The sequence below is a fragment of the Schistocerca cancellata genome, chromosome 4 (assembly GCF_023864275.1).
Source record: "Schistocerca cancellata isolate TAMUIC-IGC-003103 chromosome 4, iqSchCanc2.1, whole genome shotgun sequence".
In the NCBI taxonomy this organism is placed as follows: Eukaryota; Metazoa; Arthropoda; class Insecta; order Orthoptera; family Acrididae; genus Schistocerca; species Schistocerca cancellata.
Genome location: NC_064629.1, coordinates 829050162 through 829068514, shown reverse-complemented (window position 1 = coordinate 829068514; position 18353 = coordinate 829050162). Strand labels below are relative to the sequence as shown.

The 18353-nt window shown below is 44.7% G+C and overlaps 1 protein-coding gene across 1 annotated transcript in view; it reads left to right on the top strand.

Annotated features, from left to right (window-relative positions):
* The window catches only part of LOC126183691 (uncharacterized), a 639493-nt gene that overhangs the window by 511632 nt on the left and 109508 nt on the right, over window positions 1-18353 (top strand). The window contains exon 4 of the mRNA XM_049925871.1: window positions 14423-14558. Within this exon, the coding sequence (XP_049781828.1) occupies window positions 14423-14558 (136 nt within the window). The remainder of the gene's footprint in view (window positions 1-14422; window positions 14559-18353) is intronic.

Below are 18353 nucleotides of genomic sequence, written 5' to 3'. Positions count from 1 at the left end.
TAGTAGGCATAGTTAGCAAATGAAAGATTTTAATAGAGAACAAACAATGTATTTACCTTAATATTCATAATTGACATCCAGTCTTACAAATTTCAAATCTCCGCCATTTCTCTCCCCACATCCACCACTGCTGGCGGCTCACCTCCAACTGCGCAACGCTACGCGCTGTTCACATCCAGCTGCCGCTGCCCAACACTACAATGGCAGACAACAATGCAAACTAGCTACAGACTGCACACAGCACAGCCAGTGATTTTCATACAGAGCGCTACGTAACGTTGCCAATAAGAAAACATAAACAGCCTACTTACATAAGTTCTAGGGGGCTGATGACCTTAGATGTTAAGTCCCATAGCGCTCAGAGCCATTCGAATCTTAACATGACGAAATCAACACATGTAATGGTAATTTGAAGATTACCCCAAGGGACTATTATAGGACCGATATTACTTACAGTGTAGATAAATGATTTAGTGGGTAACGTCTGAAATAGATTTGTGCTCTACCAAAACTATGGTTCGGTAGTTTTGGTACAGCACGTAAATGACGTAGTAAATGGTAGAATTATCGGTAGTATTGCTAGCAATGGTAGGGGAAGAAACATAAATAAATGTATGTGAGAGAACCTGGGAGTTGAGGACTTGTTTTTGTATTTTGTTTGTTTTCCACATAATTAGAATTACACATCACTCAGTGTTAGTCCATTGCGTATTTTATATCCGTAAAAGTATATAAATTGCATTCTGAAACCATAAAAATTATTTGATCGTAAACTTCTGCGGTTTTATGTAACCAAAGCAATTACTTTTGATGCAAGTAGAGTTTTTATGCACAAACGTAATGAATCTATATAATTATTGTTGTTGTTTGAACTCAACGGAACCTTCTTCATCATGATCAAAGGTAAGAGTTTCCTGTTATTATTCGTAAGTGCGAAAGTTGTTTATAAATAACAGAAACCTGAAACTTTCTGGCAGATTACAACTGTGTGCCTTTCGCGGGCAAGGACTCTACCAAGTGAGCTACCCAACCACGACTTCAGCTTCTGTAAAGTTTGGAAGGTAGGAGACCAGGTACTGGCAGAAGTAAAGCTGTGAGGACGGGCAGAGTGAAAGTCCCATTCTGGAAACAGAAACATGTTTTATACAAGCTCAACGAAGAGCTATTGTGCTGTTTGATATGCTTTTTTGTGGTTTTTTTAATTTTACTGTTTTTTGATGAAATTGCGATTTCTAGCGCCACACGATACATCTGTATTGCATTTTGTTTATTTTTTCTACATTCTCTCTTTCACGTTACAAATCAACAATTTTTGTATATAACCTGAATTAAACATTGAAAGTTTCAATTTTGTTATAAATACTGTTTAATTTTAAATAACAGATAGGAGGCTGACTAAGTAGAGCAGAGATGTTCTGAATGTCACGCAGCCTTTTATATATCTTCATTCAGTTAATGAACGATTCATCACTTCTGGTTCTAGGCGAAAATGCTAAGACACTAATCGCATATGCAGGCACAGTGATTGAAATGAGATTAACACGGTTACGTTCGTAACTGACCAAGGCTATTAGGAAAACTACGATAGTCTCGTATACTTCTGAAAGTCTACAGTAGCCTACGGTAGCTTTACAACCATAGCCTGAATCTTCATGAGGCTGTTGGCAGACGGTGCTGTTGTCTTTAGGAAGGTTGCAACGTTATAAGACTGAAGCGAAATGCAGGAAGACCTGCGGAGGATCTATGATTGTGCCGGGACTTAAAGTTGAAATTAAAAGCAAACAAACGAGACGTATCGCTCACAAATAGATGAAGAGATCAATTTTTTCTATAATGCTGTTGCCGATAAATCACTATAAACATTAACGTCATAAACTACCTAGGAATAGCTGTCTGGAGCTACCTAAATTGGAATGAGTACGCACAACTAATTCTAAGAAAAGCAGGTGCCAGGCTGAGATTTACTTGAAGACTGAGGAAATATAATTCATTCATCAAACAAGTGACTTGCAAAACAGTTGTAAAACCGATTCTTGATTACTGATCAGGTTGGATTAATATAAGATGCGATCAAAAAGTTTCAGTTTGAAATCCGTACACTCTAGAATCGGTATGCCAGTTAGGCAAAATCACCGTGAGCATTGAGGCAATCATCGCGCCGACGGACCAGGCTGAAGGTGCCCCTATGGTGAAACACCGTGTCCTGCTTCGAGAAGAAGTCTGTAACCGCCTGCAGCTCATCTTCGTCCCACAGGAATCGTCGTTCCTTCAAGGCCTTTTACAAGGGACCGAAGGCGTGATATCACATGGAGAGAAACTAGGATTGTAGGGCGGGAGCTAAGGGATCTCCCACTTGAGGTGGCGTAACTTTTGCGTTATGATATTTGTGATATAGGGACGATGATGATGATGATGATGATGATGATGTTTGGTTTGTGGGGTGCTGAACTGCCCGGTCATCAGCGCCCGTACAAATTCCCAGTCTGTACACAGTTCAATCTAGCCACTTTCACGAATGATGATGGAATGATGAGGACAACACAAACATCCAGTCCTCTGGCAGAGAAAAATCCCCAACACGGCCGGGAATCGAACCCGGGACCCCGCGATTCAGAGGTAGCAACGCGAGCCCCTATCGAATCGCGGCCAGCACGGAACACGGCGCACCGTTCCACAACTGTGGTTTTCGGTAGACAAGTTTCCACATTCACAGTTTTCATTCTCTGATGTATGTCTAACAGTGTGTTCTTTGGCAGCCAAGGAAAAGACAACAGCACCTTGGTCCTGTTTGGCCGCATTGGATAAAAACGTCGCCATAGTTCGCGCTTCCTCATTTACCACACGTACCAGAAAGACACAAAAGCCACAGTAATCCCTTGCTTGCATGTCGGTGCTTATATACCCGAATGGGAGTTGTGCTACTTTGCGTATACGCTGCAGCAACGCCCTCAGACGGAAAATTTTTAATCCCGCCTTGTAGAAGAGTAGAGAATATCCAATGTTTCGTCATGAGATCGTTTAAGGGGGCGTAGGACGTCAAACGGGCCGACTTGGAGCAGGAGAGGCACCACAGGACATTTTAATATCCACTGTCTATACTTTTACAAGTAAATTCATAAACCTTTGTCAGAATGACCAAGAAGGATTCAGGATTCACACTCGTAGCACTGGAAGTTCAAAAACATAACAAAATAATTTTTTTTTACTTGTGAAATTTTTCGCCCTTCCCATTAACTACGTCCATCTGATCAGCTCCTTTCTCTCCCGCCGTCCTTCCTATGTCACCATCCATAACACAGATTCCTACACCTTTTTCCCCTCCGCCGGTGTGCCCCAAGGCTCCGTCCTCTCCCCCCCTTCTGTACCTTTTGTACACGGCGGACATGCCGCCGCCGTCACCCCCCATCCACCTTCTCCAGTTTGCCGATGACACCGTCTTCCTTGCCCTTGCCCCCACCCTGCAGCGCTCCCAACACCTTCTCCAATCCCATCTTGACCGGTTCACCGCTTGGTGCAACCAGTGGTTGCTCAAGGTCAATCCCTCTAAAACCCAGGCGATCATTGTAGGCAACACCACCCCTTCCTTCTGCCTCCTTGATTTCTATCTCACCATCTATGGCCGTCCTATCGCCCTCACTCCCACCCTTAAATACCTTGGCGTCACCCTCGACCGTCGCCTCTCATGGACTCCCCACCTCCAGACAATCCAAGCCAAGGCACGCTCCCGACTCAATCTCCTCAAGCTCCTCTCCAGCCGTACGTGGGGTCTGGACCCCTCCACCATCCTCCACACCTATAAATCCCTCATCCGCCCTATCCTTGTTATGCCCATCTGGCTTGGATCTCCGCCCCCCCTACCTTTTATAAATCCCTCCAAATCCTTGAATGCCATGCTGTCCGCCTCGCCTATCACATCCGTCTCCCCTCTCCCACGCGGATCCTGTACGATCTCATCCCCTTCCCCCACCTCCTCCTTTTCCTTGAAAGGATACGGATCCTGTACACCTCCCGTAAACTCGATCCTCCTCACCCGCTAGTCTCCCCGATCCTCTCCCATCCCCGCCTGCTGCCACGCCTGTATTCCCACATCCCACCCGGTCTCCATCTCTCCACCCTCCTTACCCTCTCCCAAGGTGGCTTCCGCCAGCTCCCTCTCCCTGCTGATGCCCTCCTCCCCTCCATCTATCCCTCCTACCAACTTTGATCCTCCCACCCTCCTCATGTGTTTGCTCCTCTGGGCACCCTCCCACCCTTCTCTCACTCTTCCCTCCCTCCTCCATTCCTCCCCACTCCTCCCCTGGGCTTCCCCTCTCCTGTCCCTCTCCTCCTGCCCCCATATCCTCAGCCATTGGCATCCTTGTTCTCCCCTCTCCCCCACCTCACCCTTGTTCCCCTCCTGGCAGGTCCCCGGACTCGCACACGCTAAGTGGACATTCGCGCGCCGGAGATAACCGCTATCAGTGTCTCGTGTGTGCCGTCGTGTTTAGTGTTCAGTGTTCACCGTCACACTCCATCGTTCACCAGTGTCATCGTCATCTTCAGTGTTTGTGCGTCGTATCAACAGTTTGCAGTGTGGATTATCGTCGAGTGTGAACGGCTCCGTGTTTGTCTTTCTGTGTCTACTGTTTTATTGCCCACCATTCTGTAAACTTTATGTTTAGAAAAAAATCAAATTTTGTAGTTAATTATGTAAATTTTTACCACAGTTTTTAATAGATTTGAAAAATTCTAGAGTTTCATACACCTGTAAGTATGGGTTGTATGCTGTGCAAAATTCATCAAAGAATTTCTCTTACTTGTGAAGAAAAATGTACCTATAGCAACAAATGCGACAACAGTAAGTGAAAAAATGATGAAATTTCGTATCTAAAAAAAATTATTTTGTTATGTTTTTGCACTTCCACTGCTATGAGTGTGAATCCTGAATCCTTCCTCGTCATGCTGACAACGTTTTATGAATTTATTTGTAAAAGGATAGACAGTAGAAAATAAAACGTCCTGTGGTGCCTCTCCTGCTCCAAGTCGGCCCGTTTGACGTCCTACCCCCCTTAATAACCGAGAGAGCGTTACGGAGATGCTCAGCAAACTACAGTTCTAGCCGCTACAAGAGAGGTGTTGTGTATCACTGAAAAACTTACTGTTCAAATTCCGAGTGCGTTTGCTCCAAGAAGGTTCGTGCAACATATAACTTTCTCCCACATAGGCCTTACGAAATGGCTACGACGAGAGAATCAGGGAAATTTGAACTCAACTGCAACTGTGTGTGAAATCTTATGGGACTTGACTGCTAAGGTCATCAGTCCCTAAGCTTACAAACTACTTAACCTAAATTAGCCTAAAGACAAACACACACACACCTATGACCGAGGGAGGACTCGAACCTCTGCCGCGACCAGCCGCACAGCATTTGAACTCATATGTAGATATATCAACAGTTGTTTATCTCGCGCACCATTCACGAATGGAACAGGGATAGGGAGAAATTGTCGTGCTACCAGAAGTATACATGCAGCTGTAGATTGACCCTAAATAAAATTAGAGGAACAGTGGGGTTTATAACGCCAAGGTTATTGTCTATGTAGTCAATCACCGTGTAGCGAGATATGGGCGCGGAAAAACAGCGCGTGCACCGTGGTCCGAATCTACAGGGCTATTACAAATGACTGAAGCGATTTCATAAATTCACTGTAGCTCCATTCATTGACATATGGTCACGACACACTACAGATACGTAGAAAAACTCATAAAGTTTTGTTCGGCTGAAGCCGCACTTCAGGTTTCTGCCTCCAGAGCGCTCGAGAGCGCAGTGAGACGAAATGGCGACAAGAGCCGAGAAAGCGTATGTCGTGCTTGAAATGCACTCACATCAGTCAGTCATAACAGTGCAACGACACTTCAGGACGAAGTTCAACAAAGATCCACCAACTGCTAACTCCATTTGGCGATGGTATGCGCGGTTTAAAGCTTCTGGATGCCTCTGTAAGGGGAAATCAACGGGTCGGCCTGCAGTGAGCGAAGAAACGGTTGAACGCGTGCGGGCAAGTTTCACGCGTAGCCCGCGGAAGTCGACGAATAAAGCAAGCAGGGGGCTAAACGTACCACAGCCGACGGTTTGGAAAATCTTACGGAAAAGGCTAAAGCAGAAGCCTTACCGTTTACAATTGCTACAAGCCCTGACACCCGATGACAAAGTCAAACGCTTTGAATTTTCGGCGCGGTTGCAACAGCTCATGGAAGAGGATGCGTTCAGCGCGAAACTTTTTTTCAGTGATGAAGCAACATTTTTTCTTAATGGTGAAGTGAACAGACTCAATGTGCGAATCTGGGCGGTAGAGAATCCTCACGCATTCGTGCAGCAAATTCGCAATTCACCAAAAGTTAACGTGTTTTGTGCAATCTCACGGTTTAAAGTTTACGGCCCCTTTTTCTTCTGCGAAAAAAACGTTACAGGACACGTGTATCTGGACATGCTGGAAAATTGGCTCATGCCACAACTGGAGGCCGACAGCGCCGACTTCATCTTTCAACAGGATGGTGCTCCACCTCACTTCCATCATGATGTCCGGCATTCCTTAAACAGGAGATTGGAAAACCGATGGATCGGTCGTGGTGGAAATCATGATCATCAATTCATGTCATGGCCTCCACGCTCTCCCGACTTAACCCCATGCGATTTCTATCTGTGGGGTTATGTGAAAGATTCAGTGTTTAAACCTCGTCTACCAAGAAACGTGCCAGAACTGCGAGCTCGCATCAACGATGCTTTCGAACTCATTGATGGGGACATGCTGCGCCGAGTGTGGGAGGAACTTGATTATCGGCTTGATGTCTGCTGAATCACTAAAGGGGCACATATCGAACATTTGTGAATGCCTAAAAAAAAACTTTTTGAGTTTTTGTATGTGTGTGCAAAGCATTGTGAAAATATCTCAAATAATAAAGTTATTGTAGAGCTGTGAAATCGCTTCAGTCATTTGTAATAACCCTGTATTTCCTGAATCCCCTTAGTCCACTACAAGTATTCTTTCACCAGGATGTCACAGTAATCCGCATACGTTAGTAGGGCCTCCGACCACCCTGCGTGTGATACAATAGCCTACCAGGGATCCAAGAGTTTCGGACTAGAATAGTGTTACACAGGGTAGCCAGAAACATTCAAACTTGTAAGGGTGTTGCAGAATATTTTGTGCTGAAAAATAACTGTTCAGAAAAAAATTCGATACGTTGCGCCGTTTCCGCTTTAATTAGAATTGAAGTTAGCCAATCAGGCCGTTGTGCGCGCAAATGTGGCCCGTCAGATACAATTAGTGTCAGTTGTTCTCACAGTATAGATCAGGCCTGTTCATCGATCTACCCGTGCGAGCTGGTTCGCGCTCACGGGGCAGTGAGAAATCGGCTGACTCACCGCGACATATGGTGACGAAAGGAGGGGTGAGGGTAAGACAGGGAAGGATCGGAAGAAGATTGCTCAGCAACGAGAATGCACTGCTAAACGCTGGCTGATTAATGCGTTTCGTGGAAAATTTATTTTCCAAGCCTTAAGATGTCAATGAATACCACTTATTTTGCTACTCACTAATACATTAATGGCTGATACCACTTCTTGAGCACCGCTGATTCGAAGAGTTCTATGAGTAAGCTTATGCAGGTAGATTTCCTTTTCTTCAATACGTTAAAAAGTTGCTCGCACAGGTATGTAGATCAGAACATCGACATAACCGTAGCTGCAGACCGGTTAATCGTGGAAATTATGTTGAAGAAATAAAAGTTTGCGTCGCTAAGATTATTATCAAACTTATCACGCATCTGCAACAGTTCTGACTGTAGCTCAGTTTCCATAATGTCTGCATCAATTGAAAATCAGTGAAACCGTGCAACGCTTTGCAAACTGAAAGGCAATATAAGTTGCTTGAACTACAGATAAATTTGTTGGGTGTTCCTCCTCAAAATGAAAATCATAGGGGAAATTCGGAGTAAGATTATTCAGATGTTTATTTCTCCGCTCGCATTATGAGGAATATTTTCGTCAGCCGCATCGCTTAATAGGGCTTTCTTAATTTTTGCACTTTCACTTCTCGCTGTTCGCCTTCCAGTTGCCCATAATCTTCTGTATGGAAGATATTGTAATGTAGTTGTGATCTGATTTTTCTCTCCGTGTTCACACACTAACAATGTCAGGGCACCATCGCATACTCGTGGCGATAAGATATTAGACCTTCTGGTGACAAACAGATCCCAACTATTTGAAACAGTTGATGCAGAACAGGGAATCAGCGATCATAAAGCGGTTACAGCATCGGTGATTTCAGCCGTAAATAGAAATATTAAAAAAGGTAGGAAGATTTTTCTGTTTAGCAAAAGTGACAAAAAGCAGATTTCAGAATATTTGACGGCTCAACACAAAAGTTTTATCTCAAGTACAGATAGTGTTGAGGATCAGTGGACAAAGTTCAGAACCATCGTACAATATGCATTAGATGAGTATGTGCCAAGCAAGATCGTAAGAGATAGAAAAGAGTCACCGTGGTACAACAACCGAGTTAGAAAACTGCTACGGGTTCCCAGGTAGAGGCCGTGTTTCTTGACTTCCGCAAGGCGTTTGATACAGTTCCCCACAGTCGTTTAACTTCACAGCAAATATAGCCAAAGCCTTGCAGACAAACAAAACTTACACGAAGCGAAATGTAGTGTGAAGAGGGCTATGCGAGAGGTGTTCAACGAATTCGAAAGTAAAGTTCTATGTACTGACTTGGCAGAAAGTCCTAAGAAATTTTGGTCTTACGTTAAAGCGGTAGGTGGATCAAAACAAAATGTCCAGACACTCTGTGACCAAAACAGTACTGAAACAGAGGATGACAGACTAAAGGCCGAAATGCTAAATGTCTTTTTCCAAAGCTGTTTCACAGAGGAAGACTGCACTGTAGTTCCTTCTCTACATTGTCGCACAGATGACAAAATGGTAGATATCGAAATAGATGTCAAAGAGATAGAAAAACAATTAAAATCGCTCAATAGAGGGAAGGCCGATGGACTTGATGGGATACCAGTTCGATTTTACACAGAGTACGCAGCGGTGTACCGTATGTCTCTAGAAGAGCGTAGCATTCCAAGAGATTGGAAAAGGGCACAGGTCATCCCTGTTTTCAAGAAGGGACGTCGAACAGACTTGCAAAACTATAGACCTATATCTCTAACATCGATCAGTTGTAGAATTTTGGAACACGTATTATGTTCGAGTATAATGACTTTTCTGGAGACTAGAAATCTACTCTGTAGGAATCAGCTTGGGTTTCGAAAAATATGATCGTGTGAAACCCAGCTCGCGCTATTCGTTCACGAGACTCAGAGGGCCATAGACACGGGTTCCCAGGTAGATGCCGAGTTTATTGACTTCCGCAAGGCGTTTGATACAGTTCCCCACAGTCGTTTAATGAACAAAGTAAGAGCATATGGACTATCAGACCAATTGTGTGATTGGATTGAAGAGTTCCTAGATAAAAGAACTCAGCATGTCATTCTCAATGGAGAGAAGTCTTCCGAAGTGAGAGTGATTTCGGGTGTGCCGCAGGGGAGTGTCATGGGACCGTTGCTATTCACAATATAACATAATGGATAACATCAGAAGTTCACTGAGGCTTTTTGCGTATTATGCTTTAGTATATCGAGAGGTTGTAACAATGGAAAATTGTACGAAATGCAGGAGGATCTGCAACGAATTGACGCATGGTGCAGGGAATGGCAATTGAATCTCAATGTAGGCAAGTGTAATGTGCTGCGAATACATAGAAAGAAAGCTCCATTATCATTTAGCTACAATATAGCAGATCAGCAACTGGAAGCAGTTAATTCCATAAATTATCTGGGAGTAGGCATTAGGAGTGATTTAAAATGGAATGACCATATAAAATTAATCGTCGGTAAAGCAAATGCTAGACTGTGATTCATTGGGAGAATCCAAAGGAAATGCAGTCCGAAAACAAAGGAAGTAGGTTACAGTACACTTGTTCGACAACTGCTTGAATACTGCTCACCGGTGTGGGATCCGTACCAGATAGGGTTGATAGAAGAGATAGAGAAAATCCAACGGAGAGCAGCGCGCTTCGTTACAGGATCATTTAGTAACCGCGAAAGCGTTATGGAGATGATAGTTAAACTGCAGTGGAAGACTCTGCAAGAGAGACGCTCAGTAGCTATGTACGGGCTTTTGTTGAAGTTTAGAGAACATACCTTCACCGAGGAGTCAAGAAGCATATTGCTCCCACCTACGTATATCTCGCGAAGAGACCATGAGGATAAAATCAGAGAGATTAGAGCCCACACAGAGGCATATCTACAATCCTTCTTTCCACGAGAAATACGAGACTGGAATAGAAGGGAGAACCGATAGAGGTACTCAAGGTACCCTCCGCGACACACCGTCGGGTGGCTTGCGGAGTATGGATGTAGATGTAGATACTATGAACATAAAGCACCCTGCACTGACCGTATGTCATGCCACTTTTCATCAACTGGAAAAAAGGTTGCTCTCCATTTAAAACACTGTATGTTCGTGTCTAAGGCTACGCCGAACGTAATTACATTCATCCCTTTGAAGGCTGCGCTTCTGTTGCCTTTCCACTGCTCTTCATAATGTCTGACAACACAATTTTACTGCGAGCTCTTACCCCCCAAGCGGCAAGCGAGCGGGAGCGCTATTCCTCATCTAGCCGCATCCTGAACAGGTCTGGTGTAGATGATAGCGCACGAGGCTTCTCAGACTTTGGCTCGGATTCGATCATCTCTACCATCCCGTGTCTAATCTTTGTATCGTTCTCTTGTTCGGATATAGGAAACCAAACGAAGAACACGTTTGGCGACACCGTCTCTGGTGGATCGTTTGAATTTGGCGCGTGCAACAGCCTGAGTGGCTAACTTCAATGCTAAGTAACTCGAAATCGGCGCATCGTATCAAATTTCTTTTCCTAATAGTTATTTCTCAGCAGAAACTGTCCTGCAACACTCTTGCAAGATTTTCAGACATTCCGACCAACCTGTATACCGGGTGTTCCTTCTATGAGTCATCAAGCACATTTTCTCTGCTCTTTTGGCAGCTGCAGTTTCGTTTTTTCAGTGTGTAGCTGGAGTCAGACCAAACATATACTTTTCATCACGTGCTTCATCTCTGTGTCGCCGGGGGGAGGGTCGGTTTTTTTCCCGTTACCGAAAAAAGTATTTCAAAAAGGGAATTTTATGTGTCCATTCTATAGAGCGATCACAATGTAGTCTAGTGAGATATTTGTTTCATCGATATGTGTCAAGAGAACCAGAACTCCACCAGCGACAGCACTGCCCTGGCCCGCACTAACTTCTAGTGCCGGCCGTAGTGGCCGAGCGATTCTAGGCGCTACAGTCTGGAACCGCGCGACCGTTACAGTTGCAGGTTCGAATCTTGCCTCGGGCATGAATGTGTGTGATGTCCTTAGATTAGTTAGGTTTAAGTAGTTCTAAGTTCTAGGGGACTTATGACCTCGGAAGTTGTCCTATAGTGCTCAGAGCCATTTGAACCATTTGAACTAACTTCTACCACTATGCAGCAGCTCGGCTCGGTAGCTGCTGAAGAACTGATTATATCGATAAAACAAATAGCGCACCAAATTAATTCTTGGCCGCTCTATAGAATGGGCACGTAAAATTCTACTTTTAAATCAGTTTGTGTGTAACGGGAAACAAACCTACGCTTTCCGTCGACAATGGGCGTCGCATGAAAAACATGATGCTCAGTATTTGTCTGGTCAACTCCGGCTAAACTTTGCAAAAACTAAATTTGCAAATATCGGCGAAACATCAGAAAAAAGGCGCCTGATGTCTCTTAGGAGGGCTACCCGGTATATGTAGAGCTAGGCACACAGCAGTCTATCGACAGGCCTGAGTCCTAAGTCTCGGATCCTGAGATCTTTGCGAGCGGATTACTTGCTAGCAGAGCCATCACGTCGGCAGTCAGAATCTTCATTTAGCAGTCAGTTTTTGTGTTCCTCAAAAAAAAAAAATGGTTCAAATGGCTCTGAGCACTATGGGACTTAACAGCTATGGTCATCAGTCCCCTAGAACTTAGAACTACTTAAACCTAACTAACCTAAGGACATCACACAACACCCAGTCATCACGAGGCAGAGACAATCCCTGACCCCACCGGGAATCGAACCCGGGAACCCGGGCGCGGGAAGCGAGAACGCTACCGCACGACCACGAGCTGCGGACTTGTGTTTCTCGATACGAATTCAAGTGTCGTCTACGGTGCTGCAAACATTGGCTCGCACTGCAAATTGGGGAGCAGCCCACCAACGTTTGTTCGCACACATAAGCCGTTCCATCAAGACGGTTATCTTATGCGTATTAACAGCTGCACGGTGCGAACTTGAGGACTAGGCATTCGGATCTACCGTGGTCGCTGCCTTCAACCTCCACTAAGATGTAGCTAAGGGATTTCCTATCATTTGTGTCAGATAATTTGCAGCGACAATAACTGTGAGATAAAGCTCCGTAGAACAGGGCTTGTCTGTATGGCCTTCCAAACTCACGAATACCTGCCACGTGTTCCCAGTGCAAAATGTGACTCGTTGCTCAGTCCCTACAATTTTCGACGTTGCTCTCGTCTCACGACACAACAAGCTAAAATGCCAACGTTCAGAATTTAACAGAATACCGTGCAGTACACATAACTATAGCATGAATTTTTGTGTAGCCGCAACAAATTTTAATTGATTCGTATATCTGGTATAACAAAGACTTCTCATTAGAGTTCTCTACATCTTTAAAAATGAATTAAATGTGTCTACGGTAATGAGTGAAACTTTGTTATAATAACAAAATTTTTAAATTCACACATTCATTTTTCTCCCACTTTACAAGTACTTTGTATTGATCATAATGGCATATACAAATTTTTTATATGGAATTATTTTCAATAACTACACTACTGGTCATTAAAATTGCTACACCAAGAAGAAATGCAGATGATAAACGGGTATTCATTGGACAAATATATTACACTAGAACTGACATGTGATTACATTTTCACGCAATTTGGGTGCATAGATCCTGAGAAATCAGTACCCAGAACAACCACCCCTGGCCGTAATGACGGCCTTGATACGCCTGGGCATTGAGTCAAACAGGGCTTGGATGGCGTGTATAGGTACAGCTCCCCATGCAGCTTCAACACGATACCGCAGTCCATCAAGAGTAGTGACTGGCGTATTGTGAGGAGCCAGTTGCTCGGCCAACATTGATCAGACGTTTTCAATTGGTGAGAGATCTGGAGAATGTGCTGACCAGGGCAGAAGTCGAAATTTTCTGTATCCAGAAAGGCGCGTACAGGACCTGCAACATGCGGTCGTGCATTATCCTGCTGAAATGTAGGGTTTCGCAGGGATCGAATGAAGGGTAGAGCCACGGGTCGTAACACATCTTAAATGTAACGTCCGCTGTTCAAAGTGACGTCAATGCGAACAAGAGGTGACCGAGACGTGTAACCAGTGGCACCCCATACCATCACGCTGGGTGATACGCCAGTATGGCGATGACGAATACACGCTTCCAATGTGCGGTCACCACGATGTCGCCAAACACGGATGCGACCATCATGATGCTGTAAACACAACCTGGATTCATCCAAAAAAATGACGTTTTGCCATTCGTGCACCCAGGTTCGTCGTTGAGTACACCACCGCAGGCGCTCCTGTCTGTGCTGCAGCGTCAAGGGTAACCGCAGCCATGTTCTCCGAGCTGATGGTCCATGCTGCTGCAAACGACGTCGAACTATTCGTGCAGATGGTTGTTGTCTTGTAAACGTCCCCATCTATTGACTCATGGATCGAGACGTGGCTGCGCGATACGTTACAGCCATGCGGATAAGATGCCTGTCATCTCGACTGCCAGTGATACGAGGCCGTTGGGATCCAGCACGGCGTTTCGTATGACCCTCCTGAACCAACCGATTCTATATTCTGCTAACAGCCATTGGATCTCGACCAACGCGAGCAGCAATGTCGCGATACGATAAACCGCAATCGCGATAGGCTACAATCCGACCTTTATCAAAGTCGGAAACGTGATGGTACGCATTCTCCTCCTTACACAAGGCATCACAACAACGTTCCGCCAGGCAACGCCGGCCAACTGCTGTCTGTGTATGAGAAATCGGTTGGAAACTTTCCTCATGTCAGCACGTTGTAGGTGTCGCCACCGGCGCCAACCTTGTGTATGCTCTGAAAAGCTAATCATTTTCATATCACAGTATCTTCTTCCTGTCGGTTAAATTTCGCGTCTGTAGCACGTCTTCTTTGTGGTGAAGCAATTTTATTGGCCAGTAGTGTATTTTGGGTACTCGCGAAAGACTACGATGACCAAATTGTTATCATAGCCTCTGAAATTTCTGTTTTAGTGGAAAAGAGTTGTCGAAATGTAACAAGTGAAGTGGTATCATACTTCGTGAATCCCAGCTACCCAAACCAAGACAGAGCTGGGACATTCTGTGACTTCAGGATTGATGTACTCGATGAAGATATCTGTCAAGTACGGTAAGAGAAGATTATTTGCCATCATTTTTACTTTTGTTAATCTGTCAATGTACATAAAAATGTAAGTCTATTGTATCTAGATACCTTTCATAAATAATGGAACTTTCACTCTGCAGCGGTGTATGTGCTCTTTTGGAGCTTCCTGGCATTAAAATTATCTGTATTCTTTTCTTAAATTAAAATTACGTACCGGACCGGGAAACGAACCCGGCTTTTACTGACTAAGCTGTCCAGGCATGACCCAAACTCGCCCTCTCAGCTTCATTTCTCGTACTTTCCAAATACTACAAAAACGTTCCTGCATTCTTTCTGGAATAGGACGTCGGGAGTAGCACTTCACGATATCGTTCCTTCAAGAAGATATGCAGTAGAGCTACTCTGAAGTGTGGAAAGTATGAGAGAAGTCCTAGCTGTGAGGGCGTTTCGTGAGTCGTGCCTAGAAAAGTCTTTCAGTAAGCACACTGATCACTAAAAACGAGGTTCCAGGTTGAAGCCCGGGGCCATCTCAAGTTAAGTATGTCAGGGAGTTTCATACATATCTAACATCTTGGAAAGAATATTTTAAAATACTCGTACTCTGTATGTAAATTATACATAATTATACACTATTTGAGACTGCTGGAAGCAGCATAACTTTTTATATTCGAAGTGAATGGTAATTTGCAGCAGAATTCTGCAGTAATAGATCCTTTATACTCGAGATAAGAGCGAGCCAGGTGGCACAGTGGTTAGCACACTGGACTCGCATTCTGGAGGACGACGGTTCAAACCCGCGTGTGGCCATTTTGATTTCGGGTTTCCGTGTTTTCCTAAATCGCTTCGGGCAAATGCCGGGATGGTTCCATCGTAAGGGCACGACCGACCTCCTTCCCTAATCCGATGGAACCGATGACCTCGCTGTTTGGTCCCCTCCCCCCAACCACCGAACCAACCAATCAATCGCCTTACACAAGGCATAATATGAGAAAATATATACATTTGCATAAACTACTGCCACGATTCCCTTGTCCTAAGACAGCTCAACGTGTCTGGTCTTATGTACATACGTTTTTCCACAGACTAACAGTGAAACAATAATGATGCCGAAAAGGCTCGCATTATCGGAAATTAAACTAAACTAAACTCCGCCCGAACAGGCCGTGAAGGCCCAACGGTACCGACCGGCCGCCGTGTCATCCTCAGACCATAGGCATCACTGGATGAGGATATGGAGGGCCATCTACATCTACATCCATACTCCGCAAGCCACCTGATGGCGGGGGTTACCTTGAGTACCTCTACCGGTTCTCCCTCCTATTCCAGTCTCGTATTGTTCGTGGAAAGGATTGTCGGTATGGCCGGCCGGAGTGGCCGAGCGGTTAAAGGCGCTACAGTCTGGAACCGCACGACCGCTACGGTCGCAGGTTCGAATCCTGCCTCGGGCATGGATGTGTGTGATGTCCTTAGGTTAGTTAGGTTTAAGTAGTTCTAAGTTCTAGGGGACTTATGACCACAGCAGTTGAGTCCCATAGTGCTCAGAGCCATTTGAACCATTTTTGATTGTCGGTATGCCTCTGAGTAGGCTCTAAACTCTCTGATTTTATCCTCATGGTCTCTTCGCGAGATATACGTAGGAGGGAGCAATATACTGCTTGACTCCTCGGTGAAGGTATGTTCTCGAAACTTCAACAAAAGCCCGTACCGAGTACTGAGCGTCTCTCTTGCAGAGTCTTCCACTGCAGTTTATCGATCATCTCCATAATGCTTTCGCGATTACTAAATGATCCTGTAACGAAGCGCGCTGCTCTCCGTTGGATCTTCTCTATCTCTTCTATCAACCCTATCTGGTACGGATCCCACACCGGTGAGCAGTATTCAAGCAGTTGGCGAACAAGTGTACTGTAACCTACTTCCTTTGTTTTCGGACTGCATTTCCTTAGAATTCTTCTAATGAATCTCGGTCTAGCATCTGCTTTACCGACGATTAATTTTATGTGGTCATTCCATTTTAAATCACTCCTAATGCCTACTCCCAGATAATTTATGGAATTAACTGCTTCCAGTTGCTGACCTGCTATATTGTAGCTAAATAATAATGGAGCTTTCTTTCTATGTATTCGCAGCACATTACACTTGTCTACATTGGGATTCAATTGCCATTCCCTGCACCATGCGTCAACTCGTTGCAGATCCTCCTGCATTTCAGTACAATCTTCCATTGTTACAACCTCTCGATATACTACAGCATCATCCGCAAAAAGCCTCAGTGAACTTCCGAAGTTATCCACAAGGTCATTTATATAAATTGTGAGTAGCAACGGTCCTACGACACTCCCCTGCGGCACACCTGAAATTACTCTTACTTCGGAAGACTTCTTTCCATTGAGAATGACATGCTGCGTTTTGTTATCTAGGAACTCTTCAATCCAATCACACAATTGGCCTGATAGTCCATATGCTCTTTCTTTGTTCATTAAACGACTGTGGGGAACTGTATCAAACGCCTTGCGGAAGTCAATAAACTCGGCATCTACCTGGGAACCCGTGTCTATGGCCCTGTGAGTCTCGTGGACGAATAGCGCGAGCTGGGTTTCACACGATCGTCTTTTTCGAAACCCAAGCTGATTCCTACATATTAGATTTCTAGTCTCCAGAAAAGTCTTTATAATCGAACATAATACGTGTTCCAAAATTCTACAACTGATCGAGGTTAGAGATATAGGTCTATAGTTCTGCACGTCTGTTCGACGTCCCTTCTTGAAAACAGGGATGACCTGTGCCCTTTTGCAATCTCTTGGAAAGCTACGCTCTTCTAGAGACCTACGGTACACCGCTGCAAGAAGGGGTCAAGTTCCTTTGCGTACTCTGTGTAAAATCCCATCAAGTCCATCGACCTTTCCTCTTTTGAGCGATTTTAATTGTTTTTCTATCCCTCTGTCATCTATTTCGATATCTACCATTTTGTCATCTGTGCGAGAATCTAGAGAAGGAACTACAGTGCAGTCTTCCTCTGTGAAACAGCTTTGGAAAAAGACATTGAGTATTTCGGCCTTTAGCCTGTTATCCTCTGTTTCAGTACCATTTTGGTCACAGAGTGTCTGGACATTTTGTTTTGATCCACCTACCGCTTTGACATAAGACCAGAATTTCTTAGGATTTTCTGCCAAGTCAGTACATAGAACTTTACTTTCGTAATTCATGGAACACCTCTCGCATAGCCCTCCTCACACTACCTTTCGCTTCGTGTAATTTTTGGTCAGCACACCTCTCTCCCGGCTGTTTTGTCTGTTTACGAGACCGGAGCCGCTACTTATCGATCAAGTAACTCCTCTGTTTCCCTCACAAGGGCTCAGTGCACCCCGCTTCCAACAGCGCTCGGCAGACTGCATGGTCACCCATCCAAGTGGTAGACCAGCCCGACAGCGCTTAGCTCCGGTGATCTGACGGTAACCGGTGTCACCACTGCGGTAAGGCCGTTGGCATTAACGGAAATTTATAAATCCTTTTACGCTTATTACTTACATGTACTTGACCGTCATTGGCATCCATCCCAGGAAAAAAAATGAACATGAAGAAACTGATAAGCTCTCAGGCTAAAATAGATGTCGCAATGCCGTGGGAAAGCGAAACGCGATGTTCTATTAGTGATATCAAGGATGTAAACTAGGTTCAGGGCATCGGAAAACTGAAGATCCTATTTTCAGCAAAAGAAACAGGCAGCAATGTGAAAACTGCGGTTCTCTAAAGTTATTAAACCTCGACAAGTCTTGGATAAAGCACACTGAAATTTACTATGGAACAAAGAGAATTTCAGAC